General features: G+C 35.5%; 2 protein-coding genes across 2 annotated transcripts; both read left to right on the top strand.

The window, feature by feature from the left end:
- The first annotated feature begins 262 nt into the window (after positions 1-262).
- On the top strand, positions 263-4,409 carry LOC110878816 (ribosomal protein S7, mitochondrial). The gene is made up of 3 exons (XM_022127184.2): positions 263-442; positions 741-1,396; positions 4,158-4,409. The coding sequence occupies exon 2, from the start codon at positions 756-758 to the stop codon at positions 1,350-1,352; it is 597 nt and encodes a 198-aa protein (XP_021982876.1). The 5' UTR covers positions 263-442; positions 741-755; the 3' UTR covers positions 1,353-1,396; positions 4,158-4,409.
- Positions 4,410-7,434: 3,025 nt separating this feature from the next.
- Positions 7,435-15,158, top strand: LOC110878815 (protein translocase subunit SECA2, chloroplastic). The gene is made up of 31 exons (XM_022127183.2): positions 7,435-7,719; positions 7,822-7,956; positions 8,038-8,107; positions 8,208-8,272; positions 8,408-8,528; positions 8,675-8,766; positions 8,864-8,929; positions 9,006-9,070; positions 9,145-9,232; positions 9,341-9,406; positions 9,503-9,618; positions 9,705-9,795; positions 9,889-9,972; positions 10,058-10,150; positions 10,237-10,332; positions 10,435-10,520; positions 11,036-11,114; positions 11,205-11,318; positions 11,395-11,551; positions 11,654-11,943; positions 12,034-12,089; positions 12,245-12,362; positions 12,550-12,630; positions 12,747-12,826; positions 12,981-13,035; positions 13,123-13,192; positions 13,298-13,487; positions 13,578-13,701; positions 13,783-13,857; positions 13,967-14,153; positions 14,977-15,158. The coding sequence occupies exons 1-30, from the start codon at positions 7,543-7,545 to the stop codon at positions 14,126-14,128; spliced, it is 3,162 nt and encodes a 1,053-aa protein (XP_021982875.1). The 5' UTR covers positions 7,435-7,542; the 3' UTR covers positions 14,129-14,153; positions 14,977-15,158.
- Positions 15,159-16,061: the final 903 nt, after the last annotated feature.

The following is a 16,061-nucleotide window of genomic DNA, read 5'->3' on the forward strand; positions in this document are numbered from 1 at the left end:
AGTATGTATATGGAGGTTCCAATGTGAATGCTCTTAGGCTGGAGGGTGTGGTATAAAGCCCCTATAGGCTTTATCACGCCACATAAGCGTCAACTCAACGCCACGTCACATAGAGGGCTTTAAAGCCCCTTCCTTTAACTTGCATGCAATAGTTTAAAGTCGCTCATTGCCATAGCGCCCCCTTATCTTGACCAAATGCCTCGATCAAGCCAAAAAACGCCCGTTAGCATGTTGGCGGAGAGCCTTTAGCGCCCCTCTTAGTGGCGGAGTTAAGCCACACTGTGGCCTTAGAATACAATAGAAGGGCATACTTGTATTTTCCTTTGTCTAAACCCTTTCCCACCTCGCCGATTTGCGGTCACTCCTTCTAGGGTTACTATTGCCCCCAATTTCTGAATCAAAATCTTTGAATTCTACCGATCTCCATTCGAGCACCTAGCAGGTACGTGATTTCATCGATTTTAACTTTCACACGTAGGAAAATGAGCCCGTATTTCTACTTAATCAAAATTTGTGCGAATCTGCGTACGTATATTCGTTCATTAACTACAAAACAATGTTAAAGTTTGTTCATCATATATGCCCTATGTTTGATTTACACATCAATGTTTCAAGTATGATGCTAGTTAGGTACTAATTTCGGCGTTTATTACATTTTCAATATCAATCAAGTTTATTTCGAGTTATTTATATGATTATAGGTTTTCAAATCTTGTAATTAACTATAATAAATCACTCAGATTAGGTTAAGAAAGATGATTAGAGCTGTTGCTGGTAAGGGATGGAATGGTGCTGTAAGAGAGCTTCAAGGTTCATGTGCACCTATCACACCACTTCTGTTGCAACATTATTCAACCGCTTCGAAAACCGTATACACTGGCTCAGAAATTCTCAACTATATGGGAGGGTTAGATGGTGAGAAAAAGCAATTGATCCACAAGCTGGTCAATTTTCGCATGAAACAGGGTAAAAAGACGAGAGTTCGCGCGATATTTCATGAGACGCTTCATCGCTTGGCGCGCACTGATCGCGATGGAATCGAACTTATATCTGATGCTTTGGAGAATGTGAAACCGGTATGTGAAGTAGCGAAAGTGAGAATTGCGGGTAATATTTATGATGTTCCTGGGGTTGTGGATAGGGATCGGCAACAAACCCTAGCTGTTCGTTGGATTCTTGATGAAGCTATTAAGTCCAAAAAGAAATCTAAAAACAGCTCGAGATTGGAGGAATGTTTGTTTGCTCAGATTATGGATGCTTACAGGAAACGGGGAGATGTGCGTAAGAAAAGGGAGGACCTTCATAGACTTGCTTCCACCAACAGGAGTTATGCTCATTTCAGATGGTGGTAAAATCAGCCACAAAAGAGCTACTTTCCATTCAATCTAATTATCCAGTAAGTTGCTGCTCTTTTAACTTTTTGCTGCGAGCTCCATAAGGATTTTATGTTTTCGTAATGTTTTGTTAGACTGGAATATTTCATAAGACTCACACCCACTCATTACGACCAGAAGCCCTTGTATGACCTGAGTTTTAATTCTGGATATTAATATTGTTATCCATTCAAGTCACTATCTAATCATTGGTTTTTTGTTATAGTAGTGTTACACAGTATGTTACTATGTTATGATCTTCATCTAGCATTTCTAAATTATCGAGGAAAGAAATATCAAAGTTTCTCAAGTGCTCATTAGTCTTCATGTCATATAACATGGAAACAGCAAACTAGTTATAACCCTTTCTTTTGAATACTTATGATTAGAATGGAATATTAGTCGAAGTGTCAAACAAGCTAAATGTCACTCGCCTTGTTCATCGCTAATGTGTGACAATTGCTAGGAGATTTGTTCTCAAATCAATGAAAACTTGGTCTTTAGGCTGGTATTTATACGTGTAATCATTCATATGATTTTCTTACACTTTTCCTTCTTTTCTTTTCCATCGCTGGGTCCACAGGCTAAAAAATGCGTTATTTTAATAGCATGCAGAATCATGGTTCTTTGTTTCACTTCAAAATATGTTGTCAAAGGCACAAGTCATATTGTTTGAGCACCAATCGTGTGCACATTAACTCGTTCATAAAACCACCAATTTGATTTAGGGAAGATTGGAAGAAAGCAATTAGACCTGTACTTTTGGCATGTGACACACATTAATCTGCAATTTGTTGATTGTTAGAATACCATCACATGCATAATGCATTAGTTGTATATGATAGTTCAATTTGTAACTCAAAGTACTGTCCTTTTCTATGTTTCCTAGTGTCTAGAGGAGTTTAATTTCCAATCAAAATGAGGGCTTGTACCTCATGCTTGTTTTGTTGTAAAATTGGCAGGGTCAAACTTTTTTGGTGTTGAAAAAATCACCAGTATTGACTGTTTAAAGTCTTCACCAGTTTTATCACTTAAGCCTGCTTATTTGCCCATCATGAGTTAAGCATGTCTGTCACTTTTTGTTTCACTAATCGTGAAGTGTTCCAACTTGTGTTGTTTTGGACTTCAAATACAAACTTATGGGCTATTTTGGGTCAGCTATAATTCTCAAGGGGGTTATGATGGGCTGATTCAAAAAAAAAAAAAAAAAAAAAAAAGAGCAAACGGGTTAGGATGGGTAGGAAAGAAAAGTCTAACGGGTTAGGATGGGTCACTGAGAAAAAGAACGGTTCTTTTACGTTCGTAACAAATGCGTCTCTCATGCGAGTTAGAAACCAATTACTCTGATCAGCTGAGCGTATCAAATACGAATATTTCTTGTACACAAATTTTTGTTCATCCTTTTAGTTTCTCTTCTCTGTTTTTGGAGGCAAAATTTTGAAGGTTTTTGATTGAATAGTTCCAGCTCGATTGTACAAATTTTGAATTTATCGCATCTTTTTCTGTTCTTTTGGTTCAATTTTGTCACACAGTTACTGTGTGAAGTGTTTATTGAGCTGCGATTCTGATTGAATTTGAATTAGGAATGGTGGTTTTGGAACGTGAACAGGTTAAATTAGTTGTTTTTATGTGTTGCTGAAGCTGAATATTGTTTGTGTTGGGAAGTAGGGTTTTGAAATGGAGATTTTGTTGTTCGTTGTGAAATTAGGGCTGGTTTTGGTGATTGGATTGTTTGTGGGGTTGAAATGTTGAAGATTTGGGCTTTAGTGCTTTAGTATTCACCTAGGTTTATGTTGTAGAAGATATTTTATAGTGTAGAGTGATTTTTCAGTTATAGGGTTTTTTATATGTTTTGTTATTGATGTATGATGAATTGAATTTATATGTTTTCTTTTCATGCTTCTTTGTGACATATGACCTTCATTAAGTTTCGCTTTATCCATGATATTTCTAGCGGTTCAGAACGACTTGCAAGGTGTATCAGTTACTTGTAATCTAGAATGTTTTATATTACATAATTTACAGAAGGTAATTGCAATAACCCCTTGTTATCACAATGTTAACTTTAGTTGTTTAAATGATTTAAAGTTGTTTTCACTATTACTTACTGCTGCTGTAGGAGCGGTTGAATTTTACTATGAAGGTTGTTTGAAAATTATTCAGGATGAAGATAAAAAATGCAATGTGCACAAGTTGTTCCGGTTTTCGATTTCCAAATATATGTTAAAAAACGGCGGAGTCTTCAACATTAGGTCATTGTCATGTATAGGAATGCCTGATTACCAAAACCAAAGGAGGTATAGGTCCAAAAATATGTGACGAAAATACCTTTTGATAAACAAAAAAAGTAGACACTCTTGTACGTTATAAGTTCTTTTGTGGGTAATTAACTGTATGTGTTTTATTGATTCGTGTTGGGTTATGATAAAAGGACATAACACAATTTTAGAAGCTCCGTGTGTTGTGTCTACCTGTTGTTCGCCTTACATGGTTTTGACAACTGTGCGTTTATTTTAGCCAAACGTTGTTGTTCAGCCCACGAACCTTTAGTATTTTTCTTTCTTTTTTTCCTTTAAATCATGTACCATCCAGGAAAGAAGCTAGAAACCTGTAAAACAAGTCGGTCATACTTTCTGGTAAGTGGTAATATAAGTATATGACCCATCGGTTCCTCAACAGCACAAAGTTGCAAGTTGGATGCTTAAATAGAACTAGAAGAACGATTATGTCGACTTCTTGTGTAACACAATCTTTCTTTTTGATTTTTTTTTTTTAATTTGACAGGTTCTACTACATTAGGATTGGTGAAGAAGATTGACGATGCTGGAAAATCCATAGGCGAAAATAAGTGAAGCATTCACCACATCTGGTTACTATTTCTTTAGTCTCGAATGTGGACTTGAATGAAGCATTTGACTCCTTTTACATGTTTCATGCATACTTGAACTTCATCCTGCTATGGTGTATTGTTCTGTTTTTGTCTGCAACTTTAATATCTATTTCAACGACACATTTTAATCATGACTTTTTTTTATATAGCTCACTAGTGATCCTAGAATCTGACCACTTCACATTGTTATAAATATAATAGGTTGATAATGTCCCAATACTCAAAAAGCTTAATCAATTTATTTGTTTCAACCGTTTTAAGTATTATATTTACATAAGACTGTTGGTTAACTTGATATCCGACTTCCTTCTTTACCTCCCTGCAACAACAGTTAACGCCATCGCCACCCGCTTACTGTCTATGCTATACGTTGCTTCGCCTCTCCTTTCCCCTTTCCTCTATCTTGGCTTAGTTTCTAAATATCGAGATACTTATGCTATCATTTTCACATTTCTTGTACTCCCACCATTATTCCATATATAAGTTTGCAAGTTTTTTATGCATAGCAACTTGTACATTGTGTTTTATGAGTTTTTCATAGAAAAAAGTTGAATTTTCACTTTTAGCCAAAAGGTTTTTACCCTTTTCAATTTTAACCCTACATAATTTGTTTTTTAACTTTAACCCAAAACTTTTCATTATTTGCAATTTAACTTCGCAACTTTTGTCACTTATACTTTCCATCTTTCGCAAATTTTTGTTTTACGTATAGTTCTAAATTTTTTGAGTTAATATGACGTAACGTGCATGTATGGTTCAACGTTTTTACCTCTATTTTTCCCTGTTTGACAAGTTCGTCGCAACACGCATATCTTAGGTCGAGTCAGTGTTGGTGGTCGATGACGGTTGTGCGACATTATACTATTTGACACACCGTTTTACTCCCCGCCGCAACGCGGAGTGTGCTTTGGGGGTTTTCAAAGAAAGAATGGTTATGCACATGGTTGTCGTAACGTTGGCTTTAGGGGTTTTCCAATAAAAATGATTTTTTTTTTACTTTTCACCCAAAAGTGTTTCATAAATTACTTTTAACCCAAAACTATTTGTTTTTTTTACTTTTAACCCAAAACTTTTTATCTATTGTAATTTATTCTCATAACTTTTTTTTTTTACTTTTAACTTTGATCCTTTATAGTTTTCATTTTTCGCAAATTTTTCGCTTTATGCTCGGTTCTAAATTTTGTGACTTAACACATCGCAACGTGCGTCTTTGGTTTAACGTTTTTACGTTTCGTTTTAAATTTTGCGAGTTAACACAACGCGACGTGCGTGTGTGGGTGAACGTTTTTACATCGTCTATTTTTTCCCCGTTTGACAGGTTTAACATAACGTACGAGTCCTAGATTAACTTAGTTATAACTAAAGAATCCCCGCCGCATTGCGGCGGGTCGAAATCCTAGTTATATATTATATTATATATTATATATTATATATATATATTGTTGATAAAGCTCGATGAATAGTAACTTTATTTTTATAATAATATATAGCTTTTTATTATTATTTTTATTTAGTATATTATAATAGTTTATTATTATATTTGCTTTTAATAACATATTCTTTTATTTTTTTCTCTTTCTAAATACATACATATCATTTTCCATTTTTTAAATAATTTATGTATCTAAAAACTTAAGTACGTAGTTGTGCTTGATTTTTCCCCTGACATTCCGTTAGAAGTTTTGTTAAAAACGAAGTTGTACTCAAATTAAAGTATTTATTTGGTATCACAAAACAGTACGATGATAAACTAAATTGTTCTAATGGTTTAACTTTCTAGACAACATGCTTTATTTTCGAATCACGTTTGTTTTACATTATCATTTGCTCGGTTTCGTCGCAACGCGCAACATAAAAAAAACTAGTTACAATTATTTGTAAGGCTAACTTCAATATATTCCGTTTTGCTTCATAAGCTATGGTGCAATTCTTGTAAGCAATTGTAATTACATTCCTCCGCCTATGGTACCTCACGTGTGTGTATATGTGAGTTCAAACACTATATTAAGTGTTATGGGTATTCATTAAAACACACAAAAAAAAATAATAATAATATCGAAAAATTTAAAAAGTTGAAATAAAAGTGATTAATTTTTTTTAATGCTAAATTGCTAAAACATAATTAGCATCTTAATACAGGATGGTGTAAAATGCTAAAACATAATTAGTATCTTAATATAGGATGGTGCAAAAGAAAACTCTTCCTCCATTAGTGTACACCAGCCTATCTGTCATATCATACAAATCATATGAGTCACACAAGTCTTTAACAAGGATTAAAAAGGGCTACATCTATTTCCCTGTCAAAATATCATACGGTCCCTATCTATTTGTGTATATAATCTTGTAAGAGCTACAAATTACTATATACCTTAATTGTAATTTTATACCTAACCTAAAGAGCTACAAATTACTATATAAGAATGGTCGGTGGCATGACAAAAAGACAAAATTGTCCATAAAGTTTAGATATTGACACAAACAGGCCTAAACTTTCAAAATTGATATTTACACCTCCTACACTTTCTAAAAACTTTATAAAATGTCCTTTTCACTCCTTTGGTTCTAACTTTTCAAATCCCCCCCACCCCCTCGGTATTTTCATACTTTAGCTTCAAAGGAAAAAAAAAACAATTTTCTTACGTTATTAGTTTTATGTATCTATCGGTATAAATTTACCTTTCAACGTCAAATTTTTCGGGAACGAGCCTGGTCAAATATAATGCGTTTTCATGCTTATTTTTATGTACGTTTTCAGTTGACCTACGTTTTAATATTTTCGTGTACGTGTAGGTATAAATTCATATTTCAACGTAAATGATATAAATTCACGTTTGGACAAGTCTGATCAAATATAATACGTTTTTATACCTATTTTTGTGTACGTTTTTTGTTGGTCTATATTTTGACGTAAAGTGTGTTCGGAAACGAGTCAGTTCAAATTCAAGTTATTTTATGTTTTAACGCCGCCAGGTAAATTCAAGTGAGGTGAAACCCTCACTAAACGAACCAACGCGGGTTCGATTCCGTTTCTTTTGTCGGATACGTCGAAACACGCGTTTGCATATGGTTAACGCATCACAAAACGTATCACCAACTATAAATAACTAAGACGTTGTCACCGCGCGACCTATGTCAACAATCTAGTGTTCAAGAGAAAATATATGTTGCAACTTTTCAAACATATTCACCGACCGTCACCCTCATTAGTGTTGCCGATACAGAATGAGGTTATTATAGTTTCTCCTGAACCAAACTCCATCAACGACTGCAAGCAAGATGGCGGCTTTCTCCTCTGCATTCTCGAACCCATTATTCTTCACCCCACACACAAACTCTCAACGCTCCAATTCGCCCGTTATCTTCTTCAATACCCCACCCACCCCTTCTTTCCCCCTTCTTTCCTTCAATACACGACGCCATCGCTTCAATTCTACAATCACAGCATCTCTTAAAGTACAGTCCCCTTTTTTCCCTCTCTTTTTTGCATTAGAATTAGTTAAATACCCATATGCCCACCAACTGTTTGTTGAAATGTCTCAACTGTTTAATTTTCAGGAAAATATTGGACGCGTTACCAAAACATGGGGGGATTTTACTAGCTTGAATTACTGGGTTGTTCGGGATTATTATCGGCTTGTGGGGTTTGTTAATTCCTTTGAGCCTCATATTCAGAAGCTCTCTGATGAGCAGGTTTAAGTGTTTTTATTGTTTTTCATTGCATGATGTTTTTTAATGTATTAAGTGTCTTAATGTTTTTTGATGGTGAATTAGCTGACTGCGAAAACTGCTGAGTTCCGTCGTCGATTGGGGAAAGGAGAGACACTTGCGGATATTCAAGCTGGTTGTTAAATAGCTCCTCTCATGTTTATTGCTTTAAAGTTTGTTTCTTTTTGTATGTAATGATTGAATATAAGTATTTACGTTACATAGTTATATTACAGAGGCGTTTGCTGTTGTTCGCGAAGCTGCCAAGAGGAAGCTTGGCATGCGTCATTTTGATGTGCAGGTCTCTCACTTACTCTCTGCATATGCTTGTTAAAATTGGAGTTTGTTAACTTAATTATAATTAGATAAAGTTCAATGAGTATATATATTCGATGAAACGCTTAACTTGATTAGAGCTTGGTCTTGCAATTGCTAGATTATTGGTGGTGCAGTGCTTAACGACGGGTCTATTGCTGAGATGAAAACCGGAGAGGGAAAAACTCTGGTCTCAACATTGGCTGCGTATCTTAACGCCTTGACTGGCGAGGGAGTTCATGGTACGTGTACACTCTTTCGTTGTTCTTCTTCTACTTTGAAAATACTGTATTGTTTATCTGGAAGCTAGAAGCAAAATTACAGTGCAAGCAAGTTGAATATACCAATATATTATATAATATGATCAACATAATGTATTGATTTACAGTGGTTACCGTTAATGATTATCTTGCTCAACGTGATGCCGAGTGGATGGGTCGTGTTCATCGCTTTTTAGGTCTTTCTGTTGGTCTTATTCAAGTAAGTTATTAAACTATGTGCCCATACTTAATAACATCCATAAACTACTCCTTAAAACTTCCTCTTCACTTCATTGCTTATGTATTGCGACATATAGAGAGGGATGAAATCTGAGGAAAGGAGGTTGAACTATAGATGCGATATTACATACACCAACAATTCAGTAAGTCCCTCTATGCTGTTTTTACTGCAACGTGCGTCACATGTATTTTCTCATAGATGTAATTCAATTATTATAGGAACTTGGTTTTGACTATCTGAGAGACAATCTTGCTGGAAGCAGTGGTCAACTGGTTATGAGATGGTATTACCATGTTTCTTTTAACAGTGCATATTTGGTTCAGATTTCTCTGGGACTAATAGCACGTTGTCTATCAGGCCAAAACCGTTTCATTTTGCAATAGTTGATGAAGTTGATTCTGTGCTAATTGATGAAGGGAGAAACCCGTTGCTGATAAGTGGCGAGGTATATTTTCCCATTTTAAGCGGTGCCCCTAATGTGTCTTTCGGTTCCAGTTTTGAGTTTTGAAGTAGTAACTTAATTTTTTCTTTAAAACTTTGATCCGCATCTCAGGCTAGCAAGGATGCCGCACGCTATCCGGTTGCTGCCAAAGTAGCTGAGCTTCTCATACGTGGCCTTGTAATCTAACTTCTTGTTTCTATTTCTTTTTTGTTATATATTTCTATTTTTGGCTATTGATATCCATCGGGCCGGATTGTTTATTCCACTGCACAGCATTACAATATAGAGCTTAAAGATAATTCTGTGGAGTTGACCGAAGAAGGAATTAACCTAGCGGAGATGGCTCTCGAAACAAATGATCTATGGGATGAGAATGATCCTTGGGCTAGGTAATATGCATTTTATAATTTTCTTATTTTCATAGAGTAACCGTTAAGTTTGTCACTCGATTATATCCTCTCATTAAATATTGTAGATTTGTCATGAATGCGTTGAAAGCCAAGGAGTTTTACCGCCAAGATGTCCAATACATTGTTAAAAACGAGAAGGCTCTTATAATAAATGAGGTAAAAAAACACATTTATATGTGATTACTCTTTTTATTGGTTTTCTTTGGTTCCCACAATGAAACAATGATATGCTCGTTTAATTATCTGAAGTTGACGGGGAGAGTGGAAGAAAAACGACGATGGTCAGAAGGGATTCATCAGGCTGTGGAGGCCAAAGAAGGTTTACCGATTCAGGTATGTAGTGATGTTTATCAGTCGTCACACGTGTCTTGCCACCTTATAATTCGTCTTGGTAGCTTTATTCTCTTGTACTTTTTAGGCGGATTCGGTTGTAGTCGCGCAAATCACATACCAATCGCTGTTTAAGCTGTATCCAAAGCTCTCCGGGATGACCGGGACTGCAAAAACTGAAGTATCGACATTTTATGAATTTACATACGATCATCAATATCCATATTAATCTACTGCTAGATGCCTTATTTATTTACGCTGTTACAGGAAAAGGAGTTCTTGAAAATGTTCCAGACGCCTGTTATTGAAGTGCCCACAAACATGCCAAATATTCGTAATGATTTACCTATTCAAGCTTTTGCAGTAAGACATTAAACTTTCATGACCATTCAACCATTCTTTATCTTGTGAAAAATACTTTAATTAAAAATCGTAACCATGCTTTTAATTGTTATGAATACATAGACAGCTCGTGGTAAATGGGAATATGTCCGCGCAGAAATTATAAATATGTTCAGAGTCGGTCGCCCTGTTTTGGTCGGAACAACTAGGTACAACAATGATTTTTTCTCATAATTTCATAATTCATTCTTCATTTCTGTATTATCTTGGTTTATTTATTCTAAAGAGTAAAATGCCATTTTCGTCCTTGAGGTTTGGCCAGTTTTGCGATTTTCGTCCAAAGGTTTGTTTTTCGACATCTGGATCCAAAAACTTTGAAATCATGTCATTTTCATCCGGCTCGTTAACTACATCCATTTTTCTCTGTTAAGTCAGGGGTATTTCTGTCTTTTTTGTTAACTTAAAGGGCAATTCGGTCTTTTTACATAAAGTGAAAAAGACCAAACTGCCCTTTAGGTTAGCCAAAAAGGCAGAAATACCCCTGACTTAACGGAGAAAAACGGATGGAGTTAACGAGCCAGATGAAAATGGCAAGATTTTAAACCTTTTGGATCCAAATGCGGAGAAACAAACCTTTGGACGAAAGTCGCAAAAATGACCAAACCTCAGGGACGAAAATGGCATTTTACTCTATTCTAAAAGACGCTTCTTTTTGTGGGTGTAGTGTTGAGAATTCAGAATATTTGTCTTCTCTGCTAAGGGATAGCATGATCCCTCACAACGTTCTTAATGCACGACCAAAGGTTTATTCTTTTAGAAAGCAATGCAGTAATTTTTTTTACTTTTTACGGAACTGATTTGCGTACTTAGGATTTGTTTTTTTTTTCTTTCAGTATGCTGCCAGAGAGGCTCAAACTGTGGCCCAAGCCGGACGAAAGTACGCCATCACCATATCTACAAATATGGCTGGTAGGGGTACCGACATTATATTGGGAGGCAATCCAAAGGTGTGTTGTTCTTTCCGGTTTCACATGCATGGCAATTGCTCTAAAAGACAAAGAACGTGATTTATGTTAATTTCAGATGCTTGCAAAAGAAGTTATAGAGGACAGCATACTTTCACATATGAGTCACGATATTCCAGATATCGACTTTGAAGAGCCAATGTCGCAAAAGGTATTATCAAAAATGAAAATCGGGCCATCATCATTAGCTTTGCTGGCTAAGACTGCTCTAATGGGTTAGTGGTCTTGACCTTTGACTTCATTTTGTCAATCGAGAACCCCTTGTAAATGCACATATTAATGTTCTTGACTTCTTGGTACTATTTTTATTATTGCAGCTAAATATGTGGCCAAAAGTGAGAACAAGAATTGGACATATGAGAAGGCAAAATTGGTAATTTCGGAGTCAATTGAGATGAGCCAATCAGTCGGTTTAGATGAGCTGCAAAGACTTGTAGAAGAACAGTCAGAGATGTACCCACTTGGTCCTTGCATTGCACTTGCTTATTTGTCGGTTCTAAAAGACTGTGAAGCTCACTGTTTCAATGAAGGATTGGAAGTCAAAAGACTTGGTGGGCTCCACGTGATTGGCACATCGTTGCACGAGTCTCGGAGAATTGATAATCAAGTAAGTCAACCTGGCTATGACTTTTTATTCTTAGATATATAATTACAAACTCATTAACCAGTTTATACGTATTTTTTGTGCTTTACGAAGCTTCGTGGCAGAGCAGGAAGGCAAGGAGATCCTGGATCAACACGTTTCATGGTTAGGTAAACTCTACTAGATGATGCATAAAGCTTCAAGTCAAATAATTTACTTGATTCTTCGTGGTTAATTTCTATACAGTGTGCTTTTCATCGTTTTATTTGCTTCTTGATTTCCATTAAAGGCGACGTAGGTGATTTTCGACCTATCAATGTTACAGTTTGCAGGATGAAATGTTCCAAAAGTTCAACTTTGACACTGAGTGGGCGGTGAATCTGATATCGAGGATCACAAACGATGAGGACGTGCCAATTGAAGGTGATGCAATTGTTCGACAGGTGTGATTTAACTCATCATATGATAACGTCATTATGTATATCTTTTCATTTGTACATGCAGATTGACGTTATGTGCGTATGTATGTATGTATGTATGTATGTATGTATGTATGTATGTATGTATGTATGTATATATGTGTGTGTGTGTTATATTCTAACTGTTAATTCTTGTTATTATAAATTTTAGCTTCTGTCTCTCCAAGTTTCGGCAGAAAAGTATTTCTTCAACATAAGAAAGAGCCTTGTAGAATTTGATGAAGTATTAGAGGTACATATTCTATAGTTTATTGTTCTTTTATGTTAATGAAGGGTAATTAATGGCATTCTTAATCTCATACCTTTTTCTTCAGTTCCATTAATGAATACATAATTTTCTGGTTCTAGGTGCAAAGGAAACACGTTTATGATCTTCGTCAGTTAATTATAGGTGGTGATTCCGAGAGTTGTTCACATCACATATTCCAGTGAGTGTCTTCTTTACTAAGATATACCATTCTGGAAATTATTTATAATCCAAAAAAGTATACCTTAAAACATCGAGTAAATACATTTTTCATAAAAGCTTGTATTTTGGTTATGTTACTTTTATAATCTGAATATTTTATGCACGGATATTAGGTACATGCAAGCAGTCGTAGATGAAATTGTTTTGGCAAATGTTAATCCATTAAAGGTATTAAATATTTTTATGCTATAATATATATATTCAAGTTATAACTTATAACCAACTTCTGATCTGCATAATCCATATATACAATAGCATCCAAACAGCTGGAACTTAAACAAACTCTTAAAGGACTTCTTTGCAATTTCTTGGAAGATTTTAGACGGTGAGTTTTATTTTCGGTCCCGTCTTAACCTGGTGATCTTAATTAGGATTTATTATTTTCTATTTGTTAAAATTTTGGATTAAATCATACCTGCGGTTTCTCCAGAGTCGTGTACAGGAATTACAGTGGAATCTTTATTGCATTCACTTGTTACTGTTCGTGAAGCGAGTGATGTAGATATTAACGACTTCCGGTTTTCAAATTTACCTCAACCTCCAAACGCATTTAGAGGCATCCGCAAGAAGGCTTCTTCACTGAAACGCTGGCTAGCCATATGCTCTGACGATTCACTCAAGTGCGCACATTAATTAAGTTATTTTATGAATTTGGTTTCCTTTTTTTTTCTTATTCGAGTGCAACGTTCTTACTTGGATATTAACTGTAGAGATGGAAGATATCGAATTACTGTTAATCTTCTGCGCAAGTACCTTGGTGATTTGTTAATTACTTCATACATGAACACTGTTCAAGAGTCCGGTTATACTGAAGAATACGTGAAAGAAATCGAGGTAATTATAATCAAATGCTAATACGATGATATTCTCGTTTATTCTCTTTATAATGTATTAAATTATTAATCCTGAATACAGAGAACGGTTCTTGTGAAATCTCTAGATAGTTTCTGGAGGGATCATCTTGTCAACATGAACAGACTGAACTCAGCGGTATAATAACTTATGAACATGCGCGTTAAAATAGAGTTTCAACATTTATTCCAGTTTTGCCACTGAATGAATGTTTTTTTTAACAAATAAATGGTTTATGTTGATGCAGGTGAATGTGAGGAGTTTTGGGCATAGGGATCCATTGGAGGAATACAAAATCGATGGTTGTCGATTTTTCATCTCGATGCTTAGTGCAACACGAAGGTTAACCGTGGAAGCACTTTTGAGCCACTGGTCAGCTCCCATGGAGTCCCAAGAAGTATATGCATGATGATCAAAGAATTAGGAAAGATTATATATATAGGGTAAAGTTCTTGTACAAATAATCTTAACATACTAAACATACAAATTGAAGGAAAACTCAAAAAGACAAGGTGGCATTTTTGTAATTATCAATAACTATCAAAGTTACTCTACAAATACCTCTAAAAAAACCTAACCACTCCCCTCACCCCAAAAAAAAACCTAAACCCCCCACCCCCCAAAAACCTAAAAAAAACCTACCCCCCCCCACCCCCCAAAAACCTAAAAAAAAACCTAACCCCCCCCCCACCCCCCAAAAACCTAAAAAAAAAAACCTAACCCCCCCCCCCCCCCTCCACCCCCAAAAACCTAAAAAAAACCTAACCCCCCCCCCTCCCCCCCCCTCCCCTCACCCAAGCTAAAATGCTAAAAACTAAACCCCCAAAAAACCTAAAAAAAAAACCTAACCCCCCCCCCCCCCACCCCCCCACCCCCAAAAACCTAAAAAAACCTAACCCCCCCCCCCCCCCACCCAAGCTAAAATGCTAAAAACTAAACCCCCAAAAAACCTAAAAAATCTAAAAAAATAAAAAAGAACACACAAATTATTTTATTTTTTTAACATTTTTTATTAAAAAATCGCTACTTTTAGTAGCAGCAAAAAAAAAAAAAAAAATTTTTTTTTTTTTTTGCTAACGAAATGTAGCGATTTTTTAATAAAAAATGTTTAAAAAAAATTGTGTTTTTTTTAGGTATTTTTGGTTGTAACTTTGATAGTTGGTGGTAATTACAAAAATGCCACCTTGTCTTTTTGGGTTTTCCTTCAATTTGTATGTTTAGTATGTTAAGATTATTTGTATTTGATCTTTTGCCTATATATATGTGCATATATATAAACTACACATGCATGCATGATGTATCATTGTACAGGTGATGTGTGACATTCTTTGGAGTTAGGTTTGATCTTTAGTTGATTCTTCGTGATATAGAATCTTTTAAAACTAATTTGTTTTGTGAATAAGTAATTTATTGAGGATTTATATAGGGAATATTTCTTAGCATCATGTGTTTTCTGTACATGGCTAGTAGTAGCATCATGTGCTTTTTACCTTTCAAGCATCATGCTCTTTTCTTTAACAAGTGTTTCTGTTTTTTTCTAATTTTTATTTGTATATATATAATTCTTTTCAAAATCAATATATAATTTGGAATATTGGATTTTAATAATCCCAACTATTCGTCTTTGGCCGCCAATAGCCCCAACTTCAAAAATAAGCACTGGCAGTCTCAACTATTGACATATTGGCCACCAATGGACTCTAACTAACAGAACCCTAACGCTGTTAGTCTACGATCGCCGGAAAAACGTTTTTGGCCTAAAAAAGGTTTGTAAAGGTCCGATCTAAGGTTACAAAGATGTTTGGGACGAGAATGTTAAGTTTTCCGGCCAAAAAGTTGAGTTTTCTGGCCATAAAGAAGTTTTCCAGCGAAGAAAGGAGTTTTCCGACGACTTCAATAATTGTGACTTTTACTATAATAAAATTCCTAAAGCTCCGTAATAAGGTTACAAAGAGGTTTGGGACGAAAATGTTGAGTTTTCCGGCCAAAAACATTTTTCCGGCGACCTAACGACGTTAGGGTTCTGTTAGTCAGGGTCCATTGGAGGCCAATATATTAATAGTTGGGACTGCCAATGGTTATTTTTGAAGTTGGGACTGTTGGCGGCCAAGGACGAATAGTTTGGATTATTAAAATCCAATATTCCATATAATTTTATTAATTAAATTGATCACCTTGTTTTTAAGGGTTGTTGGATTTTATCTCCACTAATTATTGGCTATTGGCCATTGTCACCCCCAACTATCACTTTGACGCCTGCCACCCCAACTTAACACTTAGTGGGTTCTGTCACCACGTCGTTAACTGATCACTAACTTTTGATCATGTTACTATACATTTGG

The sequence above is a fragment of the Helianthus annuus genome, chromosome 9 (assembly GCF_002127325.2).
Source record: "Helianthus annuus cultivar XRQ/B chromosome 9, HanXRQr2.0-SUNRISE, whole genome shotgun sequence".
NCBI lineage: Eukaryota > Viridiplantae > Streptophyta > Magnoliopsida > Asterales > Asteraceae > Helianthus > Helianthus annuus.

Excerpts from the sequence above, each read along its gene's own strand:
- LOC110878815 (XM_022127183.2), top strand. The coding sequence starts at position 7,543 with ATGGCGGCTTTCTCCTCTGCATTCTCGAACCCATTATTCTTCACCCCA. Across the intron at positions 11,944-12,033 it reads CTCGGAGAATTGATAATCAA|CTTCGTGGCAGAGCAGGAAG; the intron begins GTAAGTCAACCT and ends TGCTTTACGAAG. Across the intron at positions 13,702-13,782 it reads AATACGTGAAAGAAATCGAG|AGAACGGTTCTTGTGAAATC; the intron begins GTAATTATAATC and ends TCCTGAATACAG.
- LOC110878816 (XM_022127184.2), top strand. The coding sequence starts at position 756 with ATGATTAGAGCTGTTGCTGGTAAGGGATGGAATGGTGCTGTAAGAGAG.